The sequence below is a fragment of the Bombina bombina genome, chromosome 1 (assembly GCF_027579735.1).
Source record: "Bombina bombina isolate aBomBom1 chromosome 1, aBomBom1.pri, whole genome shotgun sequence".
Lineage (NCBI taxonomy): Eukaryota > Metazoa > Chordata > Amphibia > Anura > Bombinatoridae > Bombina > Bombina bombina.
This window is the reverse complement of record NC_069499.1, coordinates 650,995,816-651,015,075: the sequence shown is the minus strand read 5'-3', so window position 1 is coordinate 651,015,075 and position 19,260 is coordinate 650,995,816. Positions and strand designations below refer to the sequence as shown.

Below are 19,260 nucleotides of genomic sequence, written 5' to 3'. Positions count from 1 at the left end.
TATATATATATATATATATATATATATATATATATATATATATATATATATATATATATATATATACTTAGCTAGTTCACTAAAGTCAAGAGCTTTTGTTCCAGGTGGATAAACCACTTTAATTATATGTTATTCTGTCCATTTATTCAATAAAATATTGAATAATCTTTCAAACTTGAAAATAATGACCCGCTAAAGAAAATTTTATGGGGTTAGTGTTAGTTTTTTTTTTTTTTTAAAGATTAGAGATGGGCAGTAAAAGAGCTGAATGCCTTTTTAAGGGCAATGCCCATACAAATGCCCTTTTCAGGGCAATGGGTAGCTAAGGTTTTTTTTAGATTTAGGTTTTTTTATTTTGGGGGGTTGGTTGGATGGGAAGGTTTACTGTTAGGGAACTTTGTATAATTTAGGTAAAAGAGCTGTTTAACTTAGGGCAATGTCCTACAAAGGCCCTTTTAAGGGCTATTGGTAGTTTATTGTTAGGTTAGGGGGTGATTTTATTTTTGGGGGGCTTTTGTTTTTAATAGGGCTATTAGATTAGGTGTAATTTTTATTTTTTGGGATCATTTCGTTTATTATTTTTTGTAATCTTAAATTTTTTTTCTTTTTCATAATGTTAGTGTTTATTAATTTTTGTAAAGTTATTTTTTTTTTAATCGTAGTGTTAGGATTTTATAATTTTGTAATGTAAGGTTTTTTTATTTTTCGCTTCTTTAATTTATTTAAAATAGTAATGTTAGTTTAATTAATAGTTTAAACAGGTTTATTTTATTTCACAGGTAAGTTTTTATTTATTTAAAGATAGTTATATTGTAAGTTTAATTTAAAATTAGGGGATGTTAGGTTTAGGGGTTAATAGTTTAATTTAGGGTGTTGCAATGTGGGGGCCGGCGGTTTAGGGGTTAAGAGGTTTAGTTTATTAGTTCCGATGTGGGGGCCGGCAGTTTAGAGTTAATTATTTTATTTAGAGTTGGCGATGTTGGGGGCGGGGTTTAGGGGTTAATCATTTGATTTAGTGTCGGCGATGTCAGGGGCGGTGGTTTTGGGGTTAATCATTTTATTTAGTGATGTCGGGGCAGCAGATTAGGGGTGTTTAGACAAGGGGTTTATGTTAGGGTACTAAATAAAGAATTCACCATAGTGAAAGGAGTCCAGCAGTTACTACAGTGAATTCTTTGTTTAGTGTTCTATTTTTTAGCGGATTTTTGCTGGGTAATATTCGTTACCAGCAGACAGTATCAATACTCACAACGCTTCTTTATATGCTTTGAAAAGAGGCACCTCTCACACTGCCTGCATCACTTCTGAACAGGGTGGACATACCCAATGTAACAAAAGGATACAATCAAGTTATCCAGTGCAAATAGCGAGATGACAGCTTTCGTACTACAAGGACTATGGTGAGTGTGTTTACTAACTTTTTGTCTTCAGTTACTCTATCCATGACAGTTTTCAGCTATACAGCTTGAATTTGCAAACTCATACTATTGTCACGTTTTGTACAAATGTTAGCATGTGGATTTCAGCACCAGTGTTTACTCCAACACAGATTGTATACGTCATAAATTTAACCTGTTTGCTACCAGTTTTTGGACTTAACATTTTCTTTATGAAAAGTAACAAGAAGACATAACTTTGTTCCCTTGGTTTTGCACACAACACTGCTATTGTGACATTAAAGGGATACATTCAGATATTTGTTATATGTTTATGTTAGGGTGTTAGGTTTAAACTTAACTTTCTTTTACCCATAGACATCAATAAGGATTGCGTTACGGCAATCTCCATTCCGCGATCGCAGGTGTTAGTCTTTTTCTAACACTTTCTCCCCATTGATGTCTATGGAGGAAAGCATGCACGAGCATGTAAACTCAGCCCTTGACTTTTGTGCAGTATGGAGCTTCCCACACCATAACGCACAGCACAAGGAGGTTTTTCAGTAACTTGTAATAGCACCGGTATGTAAAGTGCGATAACGCTCATTTTTTTGCATTCTTTACGCACCTAGTTTAGCGCACAACTTGTAATCTAGGTGATTGTTAGTAACATGGTACAATCCTCCAACATCAGTAACTCACTGCTATTACAAAAGAGGGAAGGCTGCAATTGATTAATAAATTATTACCTCTGGTAAATCGTTTTTAATGAATTATTGGCCACAGTAAATCAATATTTTTTCTTGTTAACCCCTTCGTGGCAGTATAATAGTGTTCACATTGGATCAAAGTTAAAATGACATCACATGATATTAATGCGATCACATGATTTCAAGGCCGGGATCAGATCTTAGAGGACTGCCTTAGCTGCTAGGCCCACCCTCAGGTCAATCCTTGACTTCGTCAAAGGGGATAGCTTCATGATACAATATATAGGGTAGGACGTCACATGCCATCCTAACAACGTTAAAGCCCAGTGCTGTAGGGGTTAAATGATTATCATACCTTGGCAGTTTACATTGTCATGATTTTCTCATGTTGTGCTTTCTAAATATATTCTGTCCTTTACTATTTGTAGCACCCATTGAAATCAATGTAAACCACTTAATGATTTACACTGTACAAGTTTTTGTTTTACCCCTAACGAACATTAACCAAAACTTACGTTTAACAAAACTAGACATTAAGGGCCAAAGAGCAGGCAAAAATGCATGAAAATATAACACTAAACATAGATGAAAAATGTGGTATTTGTCTTCATCCTTTGGTACAGTGTTTTGTAATTCAAATCCAACAATATGATATCCACTAAAAGAGGAGCGAGCGATCCACCTGCAGGTACTAGGAGAGGGAACTTGGAAGACAAATCCTTTCACACAGCGTGGTGTATACGAGCTCTGGAAAAAGAAGGCAAGGGGGGAGCGAAAGGGAGCAACCGATGCCCCCTGCCTCTATTGAACTGGCTGCACCAGTATTAATCACTTCTCACATTCAGTCATTGGCCAATTCCTGCTGCTTCTACCTCTAAAATTCGACATTTCCTTACAAAAGACAGAAATAAGATCTGCCAATCCCTTTACTGGCTTCCTCGAGCCTCCAGAATTAAACACAAAATTCTGACTTTGGCATACAAGGCTCTCAACTGCACTGCTCCCACCTTATATCTCAGACCTTGTCTCCATACTACCCGCTTCACTCTGCTCATGACCTCCTCCTCTCCTACTCTCTTATTAGCTCGTCACATTACCGTATTCAGGACTTCACCAGACTGGCCTCTATTTTGCGGAACTCTCTGCCTTACTCCACAAGACTCTGCTCTAGTTTTGAAAGTTTCAAGAGCTCCCTAAATACTCTGCTGTTCAAGGATGCATACAATCTACGCTAAACTTTTCTAAGCCCAGTTTCTCTACTCCTTTGTTATCCTCTTGTACCCCCTTATCATGTAAGTCTATGAACCCAGCTGTTTTTAGATTACCTTAACCACAGCTGACTACAACAGTGCAACTCTTGGCAGGGCCCTCTACCCACTTGACCCCTATAAATGTTACCTTGCATATCATGCCTATGCTTATAGTGCTACAGAATCTGTTGGTGCTCTACAAATAACTGATAATAATAATAATAGTAACTACCACTGAGTAAATTAACCCTTTCGTGACAGGGTTAAAGTGCCTACATCGGAACAACTGTTCCGATGTAGACAAATTGAAACTACGCGATCGTGCATACGATCGCGAGATTTCAATTATTGGATCGCATCTGGGGGGCGTCCCTACAATCCTAGGAACGCCCTCCAGACCGCGATTAAATCCCTGAAGCACAGAAGGCTTCAGGACAGCCGTTAGTTATGACGTTCCATTCCGTCATAACGGCTTTAAAGCCCAGTCTAATTATGACGGAATGGAACGGCATAACGGCTTTAAAAGGTTAAGGAGACCTAAGGGCTCATGATTATCAGGAACAAACGTTATTGTAAACAGCACATCCAGCTGACACTTAGCTGCAATAGATAACTGAAGTGATATTTAAAGCTAATCCTCAGAGCGTAATTAATTTTTATGGAGAGGATTGTAAAGCCCTAATCACAGAAGATTAATAGCCAGGCCAGAGTTCATAACAGAAAAGTTAGCCTGCATGTTACACTCTCACCAGCTTATATTTGTGGAGATCATAAAATAGTATTCACTGAAGATTAATAACCAGGACACAGTTAGTAACAGGAAAGCAAGTCTGCATGTTAAACTTTCATCTCCATCTACTCCCAAAAGCTTCCATATACATACGAACTCATCAAACAAAATGTTTTTATAAGATTTGTATTATTCTATTAGTTTGCATCAGCATATTGCATTTTCCTACATAACCTCCATTCTGTCTTGAAAATGGATAACAGTGACCAATATTATTCTAACCTATAACCTGCAAAGCAATATTGTTTCTTCTGTACACATCTTCAACTTTAAGCTACAAAAATTTGATATATATTTGATTTATATTACAACTGAGAAACCTTCAATGCTAAATCAATATCTCAAACCTGTGGAACACACTACAGAGAATAACCAAGATCCATATAAACATCAAGTATCAGCACAAACATGAACAAACTGTGTCATCAACCTCTACAATCACTAAAGATGACCTAAAATCTTTATCATCTCAAGAAGATATCAAATGTGATGAGAGAGGTCAGAAGTTTTCTTGGAGAACTGTGTAAGAACCTCACGAAGGTTACGCAGAGAGTAACACCACTGTAAAATGTCCACTCTTGTTTGCATGCAGAAGTGCCAAATACTACAGCACAACTGCATCACAAGACATGGTCATCAATATAAATAAAAAAGACCTATAAAAAAACGTATCTACCCATTTCCCCTAAAGGAGCATTTGTATGGGCATTGTCCTTAAAAGGGCAACCAGCTCTTTTAGTGCCCATTAAAAAAAAATAAAAAGCCCCAATCTAAAAAAAAGCAACCCAAAAAAAACCCTAACACTAACCCCATCTTCATCTAGCGCGGGACCATCCCGTTGACGCAGAGCACAGTTGGCGCAGAGCGGAGAAGGAGCGGCGGTGATGTTGTCATCGTGGACGTGGAGGCTCCTCTTCATGTGATCATCTCATGCACACTGAAGATTGAATGCAAAGTACCAGTTTTATATTGGGGTACTTTGCATTCCTATTGGCTGAAAATTTAAACCAGCCAATAGGATGAGAGCTACTTAAATCGTATTGGCTGTTAAATCCTATTGGCTGTTATAGTTAGGTCTTTTTTATTTTGGGGCTTTGTACTGTTAGTGGGGTCTTAGTATTTTTTTTTTTTTTTGAAGGACAGGGGGAAGTGTTGAAGGCAGCATTGCCTTTCAGAGAAATGGAGAAAGTTGTTTTCAAACTAAGTTAAAGGGGCAGTCTAGTAAACTAGGTAGGCTCATAAGCTAATTTATGAATCATTGAAGGTCGCCTCTTACCTAGACAGAATTCATGTGTGTCATATAGATAACATTGTGCTCACTCCCGTGGAGTTATTTATGAGTCAGCACTGATTGGCTAAAATGCAAGTCTGTCAAAAGAACTGAAATAAGGGGGCAGTCTGCAGAGATAATCACGGAAGTAAAAAGAATATTAATATAACAGTGTTGGTTATGCAAAACTGGGGAATAGGTAATTAAGGGGTCATCTATCTTTTTAAACCATAAACATTCTGGAGTAGACTGTCCCTTTAATATGTCTAAAATACTCTAATCTTTAAAATACTCTTCAATAAAAGGGAATTCAACTTTCATGATTCAGATAGGGCATGCAATTTTAAACAAGTTTCCAATGTACTTTTATCCTCAAATTTGCTTTGTTCTCTTGGTATTCTTTGCTGAAAGCTAAACCTAGGTAGGCTCGTATGCTAATTTCTAAGCCCTTGAAGGCTGCCTCTTATCTTAGTGAATTTTACAGTTTTCACAGTTAGACAGTGCTAGTTCATGTGTACCATATAAATCACATTGTGCTCACTCCTGTGGAGTTATGCCGGAGTCAGCATTGACTAGCTAAAATGCAAGTTCGTATATAGCACTGAGATAAGAGGGCAGTCTGCAGAGGTTTGGATGCAAGGTAATCACAGTGGTAAAAAATGTACTTATATAATAACAGTGCTGCTTATGCAAAACTGGGGAATGGGTAATAAATGAATTATCTATTCTTTTAAACAATAAACCTTTTGAAATAGACTTTAATTAGTGACTATAAAACAGACAAAATAGTAAAAAAAAAGTACATACCTATTTTAAAACTAACTACTAATTTTGAAGATGGATATTTTCTTATCACCTGTAACTATGAGTGGTTTTATGTTTTTCTGAAACCCACCAGAATTTTATTATGCAAAAGAAAAGGAAACAGAGCTACAATTTTTTAACAGCTTATTGAATATTTACTCCTATCTTATGGTTAAAATAAAGTGCAGAAGTATCTGTGACTGAGGCATCTGGGTCCGATGGATAATGCAACACTTCATCCTTTATTGAAGTGAGCACTACTTTCATCTTTGATGCTCAATGCTGAGAACCTGTCTCTTTGTGTAAGAATCATTTTGTGTTGTAAAACTGAAATACAGCGCTTACCACGCTAGCTTGTATAGTCTTTACATATCTTACCACTCTCTGATACCAGCTTATTTATTTTCTCTTTTCTCAAAAAGTTACATTTACACTTTACAAAATAAATCCCCTGTCACTGGAAATTACTAAAGTGCAATATTTATTTTATGATTTGCAACTCTGCAGAGATAATTATTCATACTTAAGAACAATTATCCCTGCAGAGTCACAAAATATTTTACACTGTTACAATCACATATTAATCTGTATTTTTATGGGGACATTTACAAGTCGTATGTATAAAATTGACATCAACACATTACTACTAATAATCAAAAGTAATTATCACAAGAAAATGATAAATTAAAGAACCAGTCAACACAGTAGATTTGCATAATCAACAAATGCAAGATAACAAGACAATGCAATAGCACTTAGTCTGAACTTCAAATGAATAGTAGTTTTTTTCCTGAAAATTTTATGTTATGTCTATTTCCAATCCCCCTGTACCATGTGACAGCCACCAGCCAATCACAAATGCATACACGTACCATGTGACAGCCATCAGTCAATCACAAATGCATATACGTATATTCTGTGAATTCTTGCACATGATCAGTAGGAGCTGGTGACTCAAAAAGTTTAAATATAAAAAGACTGTGCACATTTTGTTAATGGAAGTAAATTGGAAAGTTGTTTAAAATTGTTGCTCTATCCGAATATTGAAAGTTTAATTTTGACTTGAGTGTCCCTTTAATACACAATGGCCGTGTTTCCAATGGTGGAGAAGAAGAGGACCCCTTTATACCTTTTGGATTACGTTGGATCAATAAAACTAGAGAAGACTTTGGATGGTGAGTAATGAAACTTGGAGTTTAGTGTTAGGGTTTTTTTGGGGGCGTTTTATTTTTTATTTATTTTTTATTTTTTTAGGGTACTTTAGCTTTAGTTTAGTGCTTTTTTATTTTTTAGGCTCAGCATACTGTTAGTGTTCTTTTTATCTCAAGGTGCCTTGGGTTAGGAGCCTGGGGAGGTTAGCAATTAGGGGTTTAATAGTGTAGGGAGTTTATTGTGATGGGATTGTGTCAGTTTAGGGGTTAATAGAGTAGGGGGTTTATTGGGATGGGGGTTGTAGCAGTTTAGGGCTTATTAGTGTTGGGGCTTTAAATTGTGATAGGGATTGTGGTGTCTTAGGAGTTAATAGTGTAGGGGTTATTTTGCAATAGGTGTTGTGATGGTTTAGGGGTTAAGTAGTGTAGGGGATTTATTGTGATGGGGGATGTGGTAGTTTAGGGGTTAATGGTGTAGGGGTTTATTAAAGGAGGGGTTTATTGTTATAGGGTTGTGGCAGTTACGAGGTTAACAGTGCGGTGAGTTTTTTGTGATGGGGTTGTGGCTTTTTAGGGTTTAAGTATGGTAGGGGTAGGGGTTGTGGCGGCTAATAGGTTAATAGTGTAGGGGGTTATTTTGTGATTGGGGTTGTGGTGGTTTAGGGGTTAATAGAGTAGGGGGTTTATATTGCAATAGGGTTGCAGTGGTTTAGGGGCTAAATAGTGTAGGGAGTGTATTGTGATGGGGTTGCAGCGGTTTAGGGGTTAATATAATATAGATGTTTACTGCAATAGGGTTTGTGGTGGTTTAGGGGTTAGTATCATAGGGCTGTTTAGGTTTATATTGCAGGGTTTTTTTTTTAATTAAAAGAATAATGAATAAATGAATGGATTTCATTATTTCATTCATTTGTGCAGACTGCTGTTAGTTCATGTCAAATGCACAAATTTAGCAATAATTTGACAAATACAGATTAGTCCGAATTAACACGTCTTCTTCAAACAATGATTTCATCTCTTTACAACATTTCACCTGCACCAGTTTGCAATGCGGATAATACCTTTTATAAGATGTTTTGATCATCGGGCTCTAACCTTTTGCTTTATGTATACAGAGAGAGAGAGAGATGACATATGTGTATATAGAGAGTAATAAGATAAGGAAATTTGCACTTCCTACAAACTCAGCCCAGTTTAATTGGTTGAGGTTTCAAATAGTAAAAACAGCTATTTCAAGCCATTTCCATACATTTTATTCTCAGCAGCTGGTAAGACACATATTTGGAAACACATTAAGAGTAAACCAATTTAAAAGTATGCTGTCCCTTTTATGGTACCAGACCTGAGATAAAGTAGTTGCATAACACTTATGGCTCCATACAAAAACATTAAAAAAGAGGTTGGTGCATGCAGCAACAAATAAAACCAAATTAGAGGAATTTATCAAAGAGATATAGCTATAGTGAAGCTCACTTCCTGTATGTGCATTTTGTGAAGGTTTAGAAGTGGGTCAAAAAGCTGACACACTGTTTAGATTGGAAAAATCAAAGCCAGGCAGACTATGGATGTTATGAACCATTTGACTTCAACTGTCATCCAGAATTGTATCTCAAATACATAAAGTATTTCAACAAAATATAGGAGAGAAATATATTTCAGAGGAATAAAGTCTATAATAAAAGTTCATGTTTTCAAATTGAAGAACAAAAGGAAATACAAGGAAATACTATATAGTATTGTGGAACCTTTTTCAAAAGAATTGTACATCCTGCGAAAATAAAGCTTTTAAAATAGAATTAAACGTGTGCTGCCTGTTTGGCTACATAATTTCTTATTAAATGGAATACCAATTATAATAATACTTTTCATAAGGGCTTTTTATGGACTCTATTTACATATATTCTAATTAGGCTTTAATTGATTATTTTGTTATATTGTACATTATTAAATGGACTAGCGTGTGATGAGCCTTCATTGAGATTTACAACAACATTTTTATTACTAACAATTAAATAATACTATTCATGATTCTTACGATTATACCATCTCATGTGAAACACTTGTTTTAACCATTCATTGTGATTTATAACAACCTTTTTTATTAAATATACTGACTGGCCTTAAAGGGCAGCTAAACCCAAATTTTTCTTTCTTGATTCAGATAGCGCAGGCAATTTTAAGCAACTTTCTAATGGACTATTTTCAATTTTCTTCGTTTTCAATGTATCTTTATTTGAAATAGCAGGAATGTAAGCTTAATCACCAATCAGCAAGCGCTACCCAGGTGATGAACCAAAAATAGGAGCGCTATTGATTTAACTTGAGTGCTGTTGGCTCTCAAAAATGTTAATATTTTTGCTTTCCACTTGTAATCGAGATCTGAATATAGAAACTAGATAATAGTTAGGCAGTCTTAAGAAAACTGAACTCATTTGAAAACAGAAAAACGTGAAAACGAAGCTCATTACTACACAAGAAAACTGAATGTTTGAATAGGTTCATTATGCACTCAGTTTTACTAAAACCTAAAAAGAATATATATAGCAATTATGCAGTTTACTTCTAATATTAAAATATTTCATCTATCTAATATATTAATGCTATCACACCAATGAGACAATACCTGTTTTAGTACTTTTCATGTAATATGGTTAATGTGAAAATCAATTCAAAGTGAGAACATAGAGAAACTGAGCAGTGATAGCACGCGCCATTATAAAGTCACACAGATAAGGGTTGTTTGATAAAACAAAGCCTGTAATCCATCAAAAAGTTTTTCTGTGCACTAAAAATAAACTTAAGGTGAAAGTAAAGCCTAGCGTTTACAAATGCTAGGATTTACTATTGAAACAAATAAAGGGGACTAAGATACTTCATGTAAAAAGCTCCTTTATTTGATTCAATCGATCACCGTGTTTACCATGTACAGCAGCCGACGGCCCAAAAAAAAATTTGGCTAAGAGGTGACGTTTTCACCTCTTAGCCAATAGTTGTGTGGTAAATCTGGCTTGGCGCCCATGGGAGTTGGATTTACCACACGGCTATTGGCTAAGAGGTGAAAACGTCACCTCAGCCAAATTTTTCCCCATTATTTGTTTCAATAGTAAATCCTAGCGTTTGTAAAATGCTAGGATTTACTTTCACTTTAATTCTTGATGTAACTTTTTATAACGTGTCAGAACTGTGACTTTACTTGTCTATGATGTAGTCAGGGCAGTGGACACTTCACGTCTGAGTTGTTAAAGGGAAATAGTTGTTTAACAGTAAAATTCTCTATCACCCTTAAAGAATTTTATTATCAAAGTGCTACATGCCTACCCTGTGGGTTAAACACATAATTAAAGCATGGTCTACAGTGGCAATACACTTCCATTCTTGAGCTGGCCTGGTGCTGATGATCAGAAGCTATGCACATTGGCAGTTCATGACCAGTTTATCCAGGGTGTCTGTAAGTGTATTGCTGCTCTTTAGTGGAAAGGGATACGAAAACCCAAACATTTTCTTTCATGATTTATGATAGATCATTTCATTTTAAACAATTTTCCAATTTACTGCTATTATCAACATTTTCTTTGCTCTCTTGGTTTCCTTTGTTGAAAAGCAGAAGCTTAATCTCAGGAGCGTGCACAAGTCTTTAGCCCTATATGGCAGCAGGTTTGCAACAATGTTATACATTTACAAGAGCAGTAGATGGCAGCACTTTTCCTTGCCATGTAGTGATCCAGACATGTGCACGCTACCTATCTAGAGATCTCTTCAACTAAGAGTAACATGAGAAAGAAGCTAATTTGATAACAGAAGTAAAATAGAAACTTTTTTTAAAAAAAAACTGTATTCTGTGACTGAATCATGAAAAATGTGGGTTTCATGTCACTTTAACTATGCGGTTACCCATTTCCAGGGTTAAGATCACAGTAGTATGACAGTACAATGTTCTAGCACATAAAAGCATTTTACTAAAACATTGTATATTAAATGATATAAAGTCTATGTTGAGCAACCTTCAAAAATAGGAAACGTGCAAAATGTTAGCTTACCATCTTAAGGGCTCTTTCAATGTCTATCCCTTGACTCCAAGGCACTGCAGGATTTGCCAGACAGTCTCCAGCGCTCCCTCTTCTCGAAACATCCACACGCTGCCTTCTTAGGTACCTGAAAGCTTCCGCTATCACCAAGACTGCATCATGGGTCAAAGCTGAAGTGTACTATATACAGAGCAGAAGAATGGAACATAATGAGACATGAATTCTCACTTAGAAAGACACAAAATAGATAATTGCACAGAACATCTGCAGATCCCGCTACAGAAAACCTCAGCAAACATGCAAATAAGCTTCATAAAGAAAAAGCAAGGGGTCATTTTGTGTAGGTTTGCACTACAAAAATAATTGTATTAAAGGGACATTGTAATTTTATTTTTTATACCCTTACATTTATTCCCAATTACTTTCTATACCATCTGAAGAGTATTAAACGCATTGGAAAAATAATTCAAATAGCTGGTTTTGGTCATTTTGACCACCAGCCACAAAGAAAATATCAGTACTTTAAAGGGACAGTCTACTCCATCTATGTTTAAAAAGATAGATAATCCCTTTATTACCCATTGCCCAGTTTTGCACAGCCAGCATGGTTATATTAACATACTTTTTACCTCTGTGATTACCTTGTACCTAAGCCTTTTATGACAGCCCCCTTATCACATCGCTATTTATTTATTATCTATTGACTTGCATTTTAGCCAATTAGTGCTGTGTCCGGCACAACTCCATAGGAGAGAGCACAATGTTATCTATATGGCCCACATGAATTAGCAGTCTCTTCTTGTGAAAAGCTATTAAAAAAAGCATGTGATAAGAGTCTGTCTGTAGTGGCTTAGAAACAGGCAGAAATTTAGAGGTTTAAATGTTTTAAAGTGTATTCATATAACAATGTTGGTTGTGCAAAGCTGGGGAATGGGTAGTAAAGGCATTATCTATCTTTTTAAATATAAGCAAGGCTGATCTTCTTGCAGGCTCAGTCCATTTGAATGTGTGTGTTCTTGAGAACAATAAATAGTGGTTTTAATGAGAATTGCAGTTATTTCAAATACAAAAATAAACATCAATTAACAATTTTCCATGCGTTGCAACTACTTGAACACGTCATTGGAAATTTGATGGTAAAGTTTCTACAGTGAAACAACTTTGTAATGCACTTTCATTATTTGTTTTGCTTTATTTTCCTGTGATTTACATTTTAAAATGTAATTATTTTAAGTGAAGGTAAAGTTTCAACTTTTGCAAGACATGAATGCATTTGTTACTATTATGCTAACTTAATTGCTAACTTTTTTTTTTATTTTTTTTATTTCTCTATTATTTATAATTATAAGTCCCTACCATTGCAATGTCTTACTCCTCCCACATACTATTTCCTGCTTTCCTTGTCTTTGACGTATAGAGCCGTCCCATCCGCTTTCTACATCTGTCTAAAGCGCGTTCACGAGGCTCCGTGAAACAGCACATGCGCCAATCGGCGATTTCGATCTGAATTATGTCTTTGATTTTCAAAGTGAAAAATATATAATATATAACATCAATTAATAAAATATAATTTTTTAGGATTCTTTGAGTTGATTTATATAGTAAAGCATTATTGATGTAGCAAACATAAATTTATCGATTGAACAATTGCAGAAGACAAGTGATGCGCTTCTATGTATCACATCCGTTCCTAACAAGGCAATGACGCCTTATGGGGATTCCTAGATAGTGCAAATATGCAAGCGCAAAACATGAGTGCACGTGGATGCCGAGATGAAGGAGAAAATAATAGCGCATGCGCACAGGATCAAGTAGACGGATGATGTGCACTGACGGCCGCCTAATGGCCAGTATTTCAGTTGGCTGTACTGGTTGTATTTGTGTACATTCCCAAATGGATTAATAATGGCGATAACTTGATTTATAATGATATTTATAACGAATCATGAATGAAAGTCATATTGATTTTGTATAACGAATGATATCCTGGATCGACATAAAGGTAAGTATACTTTCACTTTAATTTTCCCATTGTGACTTAAAGGGACACTGAACCTGAATTTGTAATTCAGAAAGAGCATGCAATTTTAAGCAACTTTCTAATTTACTCCTATTATCAATTTTTCTTCGTTCTCTTGCTATCATTATTTGAAAAAGAAGGCATCTAAGCTTTTTTGGTTTCAGTACTCTGGACAGCACTTTCTAATTGGTGGATGAATGTATCCACCGATCAGCAAGGACAACCCAGGTTGTTCACCAAAAATGGGCCGGCATCTAAACTTACATTCTTGCATTTCAAATAAAGATACCAAGAGAATGAAGAAAATTTGCTAATAGGAGTAAATTCGAAATTTGCTTAAAATTTGATGCTCAATCTGAATCACGAAATACATTTTTTGGGTACAGTGTCCCTTTAAGTGTATTCTATGGAATTCAGGACTTTTACCCAACTACATGAGCACATGCAAACATGTGGAAAAAGGAAGGAAGAAGAGGGCGACTCCTAGTGCAGAACAATAACATATAAAGACCCCATAAGCTGCTCCCAAGTAAGTGGATACTCACAATGTGTGATGCACACAGTAGTGCAAGTGAAGCTTACTGGGTATATTACAGTGGCCCAGTGCACATATAAACAAAGGCTATCCTCTGCTCCGGTGATGGCTGCAAACAGCAAATGATGGACAGAAGACTCCAGGAGTTCATTAAAACAAAGCTTTATAAAATGTTTATAAATGCAAACGTGTGTGTGTCCCTGGACTGCAAATGTTGCTAACAAAATGACTCTGAGATGCTTTTAAAATATTAACTTTGTATGCAGATTTTTGCAATTCAGTCATTTAAAGGGACGTTACACACCTCTTTATTTTGTATAACAAATTTCCCAACATTCCCTAGAGCGGCCAAAAAGCAAATTCTGTAACCTAAGTTTTTAAAATTGCTGCAAATCTCCTATACCAGCTTTTTTATTTGCAGCCTAGTTTTTTTTTACCTCTCCAGGGATATTGGTACACATTCAGCACATTGCAGAAAACAAATATTTAAATGGCCAGTAAACACCTTGTATTTATAAGACATTTATGTTGTATTGCTATAGAATAAACATATTAGTCAAGTTTAAACGTTTTTAAAACAAATTAAGATCCTTTTTACTGCAATTTTTATGTACCACCTGCAATTTACCTTATTAGGAGAAGCCCATCTGGGCTTTAGTCCACAGACAAGGCAAGCCACTGTCATAAAGTTAGTGTAAAGTAAATTATTTTGCAGTTGTTATCTAATAAAGAATATCAGGGACAGATATGTAGCTGAGGGGCACTAGCACGAGGTTATGGAACCTCTTTCTTTTTAATCGCTGACTCAGTCAATAGCACTTTTATTATGCTCTTAATCAGGTCTCCGCTATAGAAGAGACCTTTCTGTAGCTTAGTCTTTTTGATTTTTCACTTGCTAACTTGTTGGCGTCTTATATAGTAGGAGCTGTTTATAGGATCTTATGTTTGCTTTTACTTGCTACACTAATATCTAATGGTGCCAGTGATTTACAGAGATTTAGTGTGTTTACTATCGTGGCATTTCTCTTGCAAGAAGCAGAGCACATACTTTACCTGAAAACAAACCGCATTTAGGTGCTTAACTAATACAGCATTTAGATTGGTGGGTAATATACAGAAATCGAATTGCTGGCTCACACCGTGAGTCTGAGCATGGTATGTGAACAAATAACGTTTGCACCAACTAATATAGAAAACTGATAATAATAACTTTATTTTTCAGTGGTGATAAAATTTGTGCAAACCGTAGAATATATAACCATCAATAATATTTGCCTCAAAGGCACACACCACATCATATGACCAGTAACGGTTTGATTTAATGAACATCTGCGGATCCTATATATTTAAAGTTTAACAACCACAAGTTGCAACATTTGTAATAACAACATTTGTAACAACAAGTTCAATTATATTGTAAGTTGTAACTATTATTTATTTTGGACGCTAACTTGTTGTCGTCCGATATAGTAGGAGCTGTTTTTAGGATCTCATGTTTGCTTTCACTTGCGAGAATTAATATCTAATGGTGGCAGTGATTCATAGTGACTCAGTGTGCCTACTGCCGTGGCATTTCTCTTGCAAGAAGCAGAGTACATACTTTACCTGAAAACAACCCGCATTTAGGTGTTTAATTAATATAGCATTTAAATTGGTGGGTAATACACCAATTGGTGTATAGGTGGCAGGAGTGATCCTATTATTTTGGTCACTTCTCTCATCGCCAGGGAACTCCTTGTTCCCCCCTGATGATTGATATAAGCAACAGTCGTCATGTTGTCTGATTGGAATCTCAACTCTACTCTTTCACTTTAATTCTCCCTCACCATCTCTAGTCAAATGTAGCTGAATTATCCATGAGAAGTCAGCAGGATGCATTCCAAGTTTTTATAACGAGAAATTACATGAAAATATATTATATAAATAAATATATTATAATGTTGTTTCATTATGCACAAACTACTTTATATAAAATCTTAAAGTATCTTCTGTGCCTTTAAAGGCAAATAATATAAGATCTTCTGTGGCAATAACAATGGCCATATGAATTTACTCATATGGTGATATAATCTTATAATCCTATGTAATATAGTGCAACACATCCGTGGATTTGCAGGAAAGAAACAATTCTGGCCCAGACTCATTAAAATGTGTTTGGTCTGTGCGCTATAGCTGTAAGGTCTGTAACATCTGGAACATCCTTTTATGGGATTCATTTAAGGGAAATATTATTTTGAAAGCTCTATGGCTCACTCAGGGACATTTGCCGCATTTCTCAAGATGAAGGCAAGGCAAATGCTTTACAATATAGCAAGCAATGAAACTAAGGTTTAATTCATGTGAGACTTTATATACTGTCTTTAATACACAGTACTGCATGTAGAAATACTGACTATATCTCAACCCTTTAAGGAGTGCATTGCTGATCTGAGCCTACATAGGTATGCTTTTCAACAAAGGATAGCAAGAGAAGTAAATGCACGTCTTGTAAAATAGCATGGTATGTCTGAATCCTAAAACTTTAATTTTGACATTCATGTCTCTTCTATGTGGTTTGCATACCAGCTATTTTAATACATGTTTTTATTTAATAATTGGCTTTATTCTGCAATAATGAACATTGAAGCCCCTCCCCTCATTATAATTGGATGATTCAGTGTAATCTTTGAGATGAGTTCTTATTATTTAATAAGAATTAGAATTATAGAAGAATCTAGCTTAAGAGACTGCATTCTCAAATAAAGAAAGAAAAGAAAGAAAGACAGAAAAGAAAGAAAGGAAAGAAAAGAAAAAAGGAAAGAAAGAAAATATTATAATATTTGCTACATTGTAGTGAGAAAACCAGCTGAGCTTCTTCCAGTTTGACAATAGATTTATACACTTCGTCCTTTAACTCTGTTAGCCGAGTGGAAATAAAGTATGAAAAAAAGATGAAAGCTGACTGGTATTTGAAGTTTATACCTCTTATTAAAAATAAATGCCCACATTTAGATTTATGTGAAGGTTTTACATTCTTTGTATAAATCTAATTAAGTTAAACAACTTATTCTCAATAAAATGTAATTGAAAAAAAGATCAACTTAATTTATGATATTTATTCTCTATGAATTAAATAAATTAAACTACATAATCATAATTTTATTTAGTTAAAATATATAGGTTTATATTAATGGGATCTATACATTTCCTAGGCATACTTGTTTATAAATTGAGAAAGTGCTACTATTTTGTGCTTAATAATAAAAAAAAAGGCTACATATGCTAAAATTTAATAAGGTTACTGCAACATTGGTAGATAAAGCAATTGTTCATCTCTTTGTTATATATTATAGATTTAACATATGCTCATTGGAGCCTACCAATTCATTCCGTTTTCCCCTTAGCAAGTAAAACATCTATGTTCTACTTAATTATTTGCAAATTTTATTTGGTTTTGCTGATTTTCTAATATTTGTAAAAAAACAAATATAAGTCATGGATGATAAGATGTTGCAATCCTCTCTGGCATCCAAAAATTAAATAAATTAAGCACCAAGACAAGGCACTGATAAGATTTAGAGCTGTGACTTAAGGGCTGATTTATGAAAGTCCGTGCGGACATGATACAATGTAGCGTATCATGTCCGGCGCACATCGATAAATGCTAACAGCATCCACTGTCGCCATTTGTCATTGCACAACTGATTGCGGCCGATAGCAGGGGGTGTCAATCAGCCCGATCATATAGGATCAGGCGGATTGATGTCCTCAGCCTCAGAGCATGCGAACAAGTTATGGAGCAGCGGTCTTTAGAAGGCTTGCGCGGAAGCAGGGGCATCAAGTTCCATTTGGAGCTTGATAATTCGGCCCCTTAGGCTTTGTAATGTGCATGTGTCGTGTGCACTATATAGCAGCAATGTCTGTAGCACTGTTATACAAGTATTCTATGGAGGGGGCTTTAGAGTTTAGCAGCTTCGGCCACTCCCTAGTAAAACTCTAAGGTAAATGAAGCTGTATACTTGGAAGTACTGTTTAATAAAGAAGACTGAACACAAACTGAGACCCATGCAAACAGTGTGTAGTTGTAAGTGAACAGAGCCGTTTGTGTGTTCACTCAGCACTTCTTGTTGCAGATAAAGCTCACTTCACTGGTTTCTTGTATAACGTTGCCACTTATATTACTGACACATACTGCTAAAGATGTATGCATGCTCCTAGGCCTATCTAGATATCACATCAAGATGATATGTTTCAACAAAGTTTGCCAAGACAAGGAGGTCATTTTAATAATACAAGTAAATTGTAAATATACATAAATATATATAAATATATATATATATATATATATATATATATATATATATATATATATATATATATATATATATATATATATATATATATATATTCTAATTGTACCTATGAAAAGACTCTTTATACAAACAGGAGCAAGCTGGAGTAGGTATACATCAGTAGTCTCCTAAAACTTTGGTTCTTGGTTAGGAGTCTGAATATCAGCGTAATGTTATTTAAAAATAAGCAAAACTGACGGGGGCGGAGCCGGCCATAGAACAGCATAGCCGCAAATATGTAGTGCTCCCAATAGCTAACTCCTGTCGCACCTTTTAACAGTGGGTCCAAGAGCATAAAACAAACGACTTAGCTGTGTAAGTGTCTGGGGAAACCTTTGAGCACAAAATTCCAGCATGTGAGAGGCTGAGTACTCACCGGAGGTACGGAAACTGCCCCTGACGTAGTATAGCCGGGGCCTACAGACGCATCATCAGTGGCGCGAATCGCCATTTGCAGCAGAGCTGAGGAGGAGTGAGAAGTGCAGGCCCGATCTCTCCAGAGCCTGAGCCACAGCTGACACAACACAGCGGTACAGTGGATAAGTCGGTAGTTGCACCGACCGACATTACCAGCACAGCGCTTTGGAGGTAAAGCGAGGGGAGAGCGGGGGCCCACCATCCTTATTAAAAAAACTTGTCCGCCAAGGTACACCCTTATTTAAGGGAGATGTGTGTATGGAGAACCGGGGATTAGGGCTCTGAATATAGACTTTTTCCCAGTTCTACATGGGGTCTTAGAGAAACTAAAAGGAGCTGCAGCACAGATACAATCATATCTCAATTACACAGATAGAAATGCTGTGTGGCTGCTACCACATTGAATTCAATAATCTGTTGCACAGCTCATGTTATAACTCTGCAGCCCTGCAGGAGATAGGTGGGGAACGTTGTATATACATTGAAAAGGACACCCTACAATCAATCATAGAAAAGAAAGGGGCAGAGAAACTTTGTGATTGCTGCTGTGGGAAATAACCCTATATAAGGAGTGACTTTTT

General features: G+C 35.9%; 1 protein-coding gene across 1 annotated transcript in view; it reads right to left on the bottom strand.

Moving 5' to 3' along the window:
• GRIA3 (glutamate ionotropic receptor AMPA type subunit 3) overlaps positions 1-19,260 on the bottom strand; it is a 662,172-nt gene that overhangs the window by 148,507 nt on the left and 494,405 nt on the right. The window contains exon 7 of the mRNA XM_053699114.1: positions 11,389-11,556. Within this exon, the coding sequence (XP_053555089.1) occupies positions 11,389-11,556 (168 nt within the window). The remainder of the gene's footprint in view (positions 1-11,388; positions 11,557-19,260) is intronic.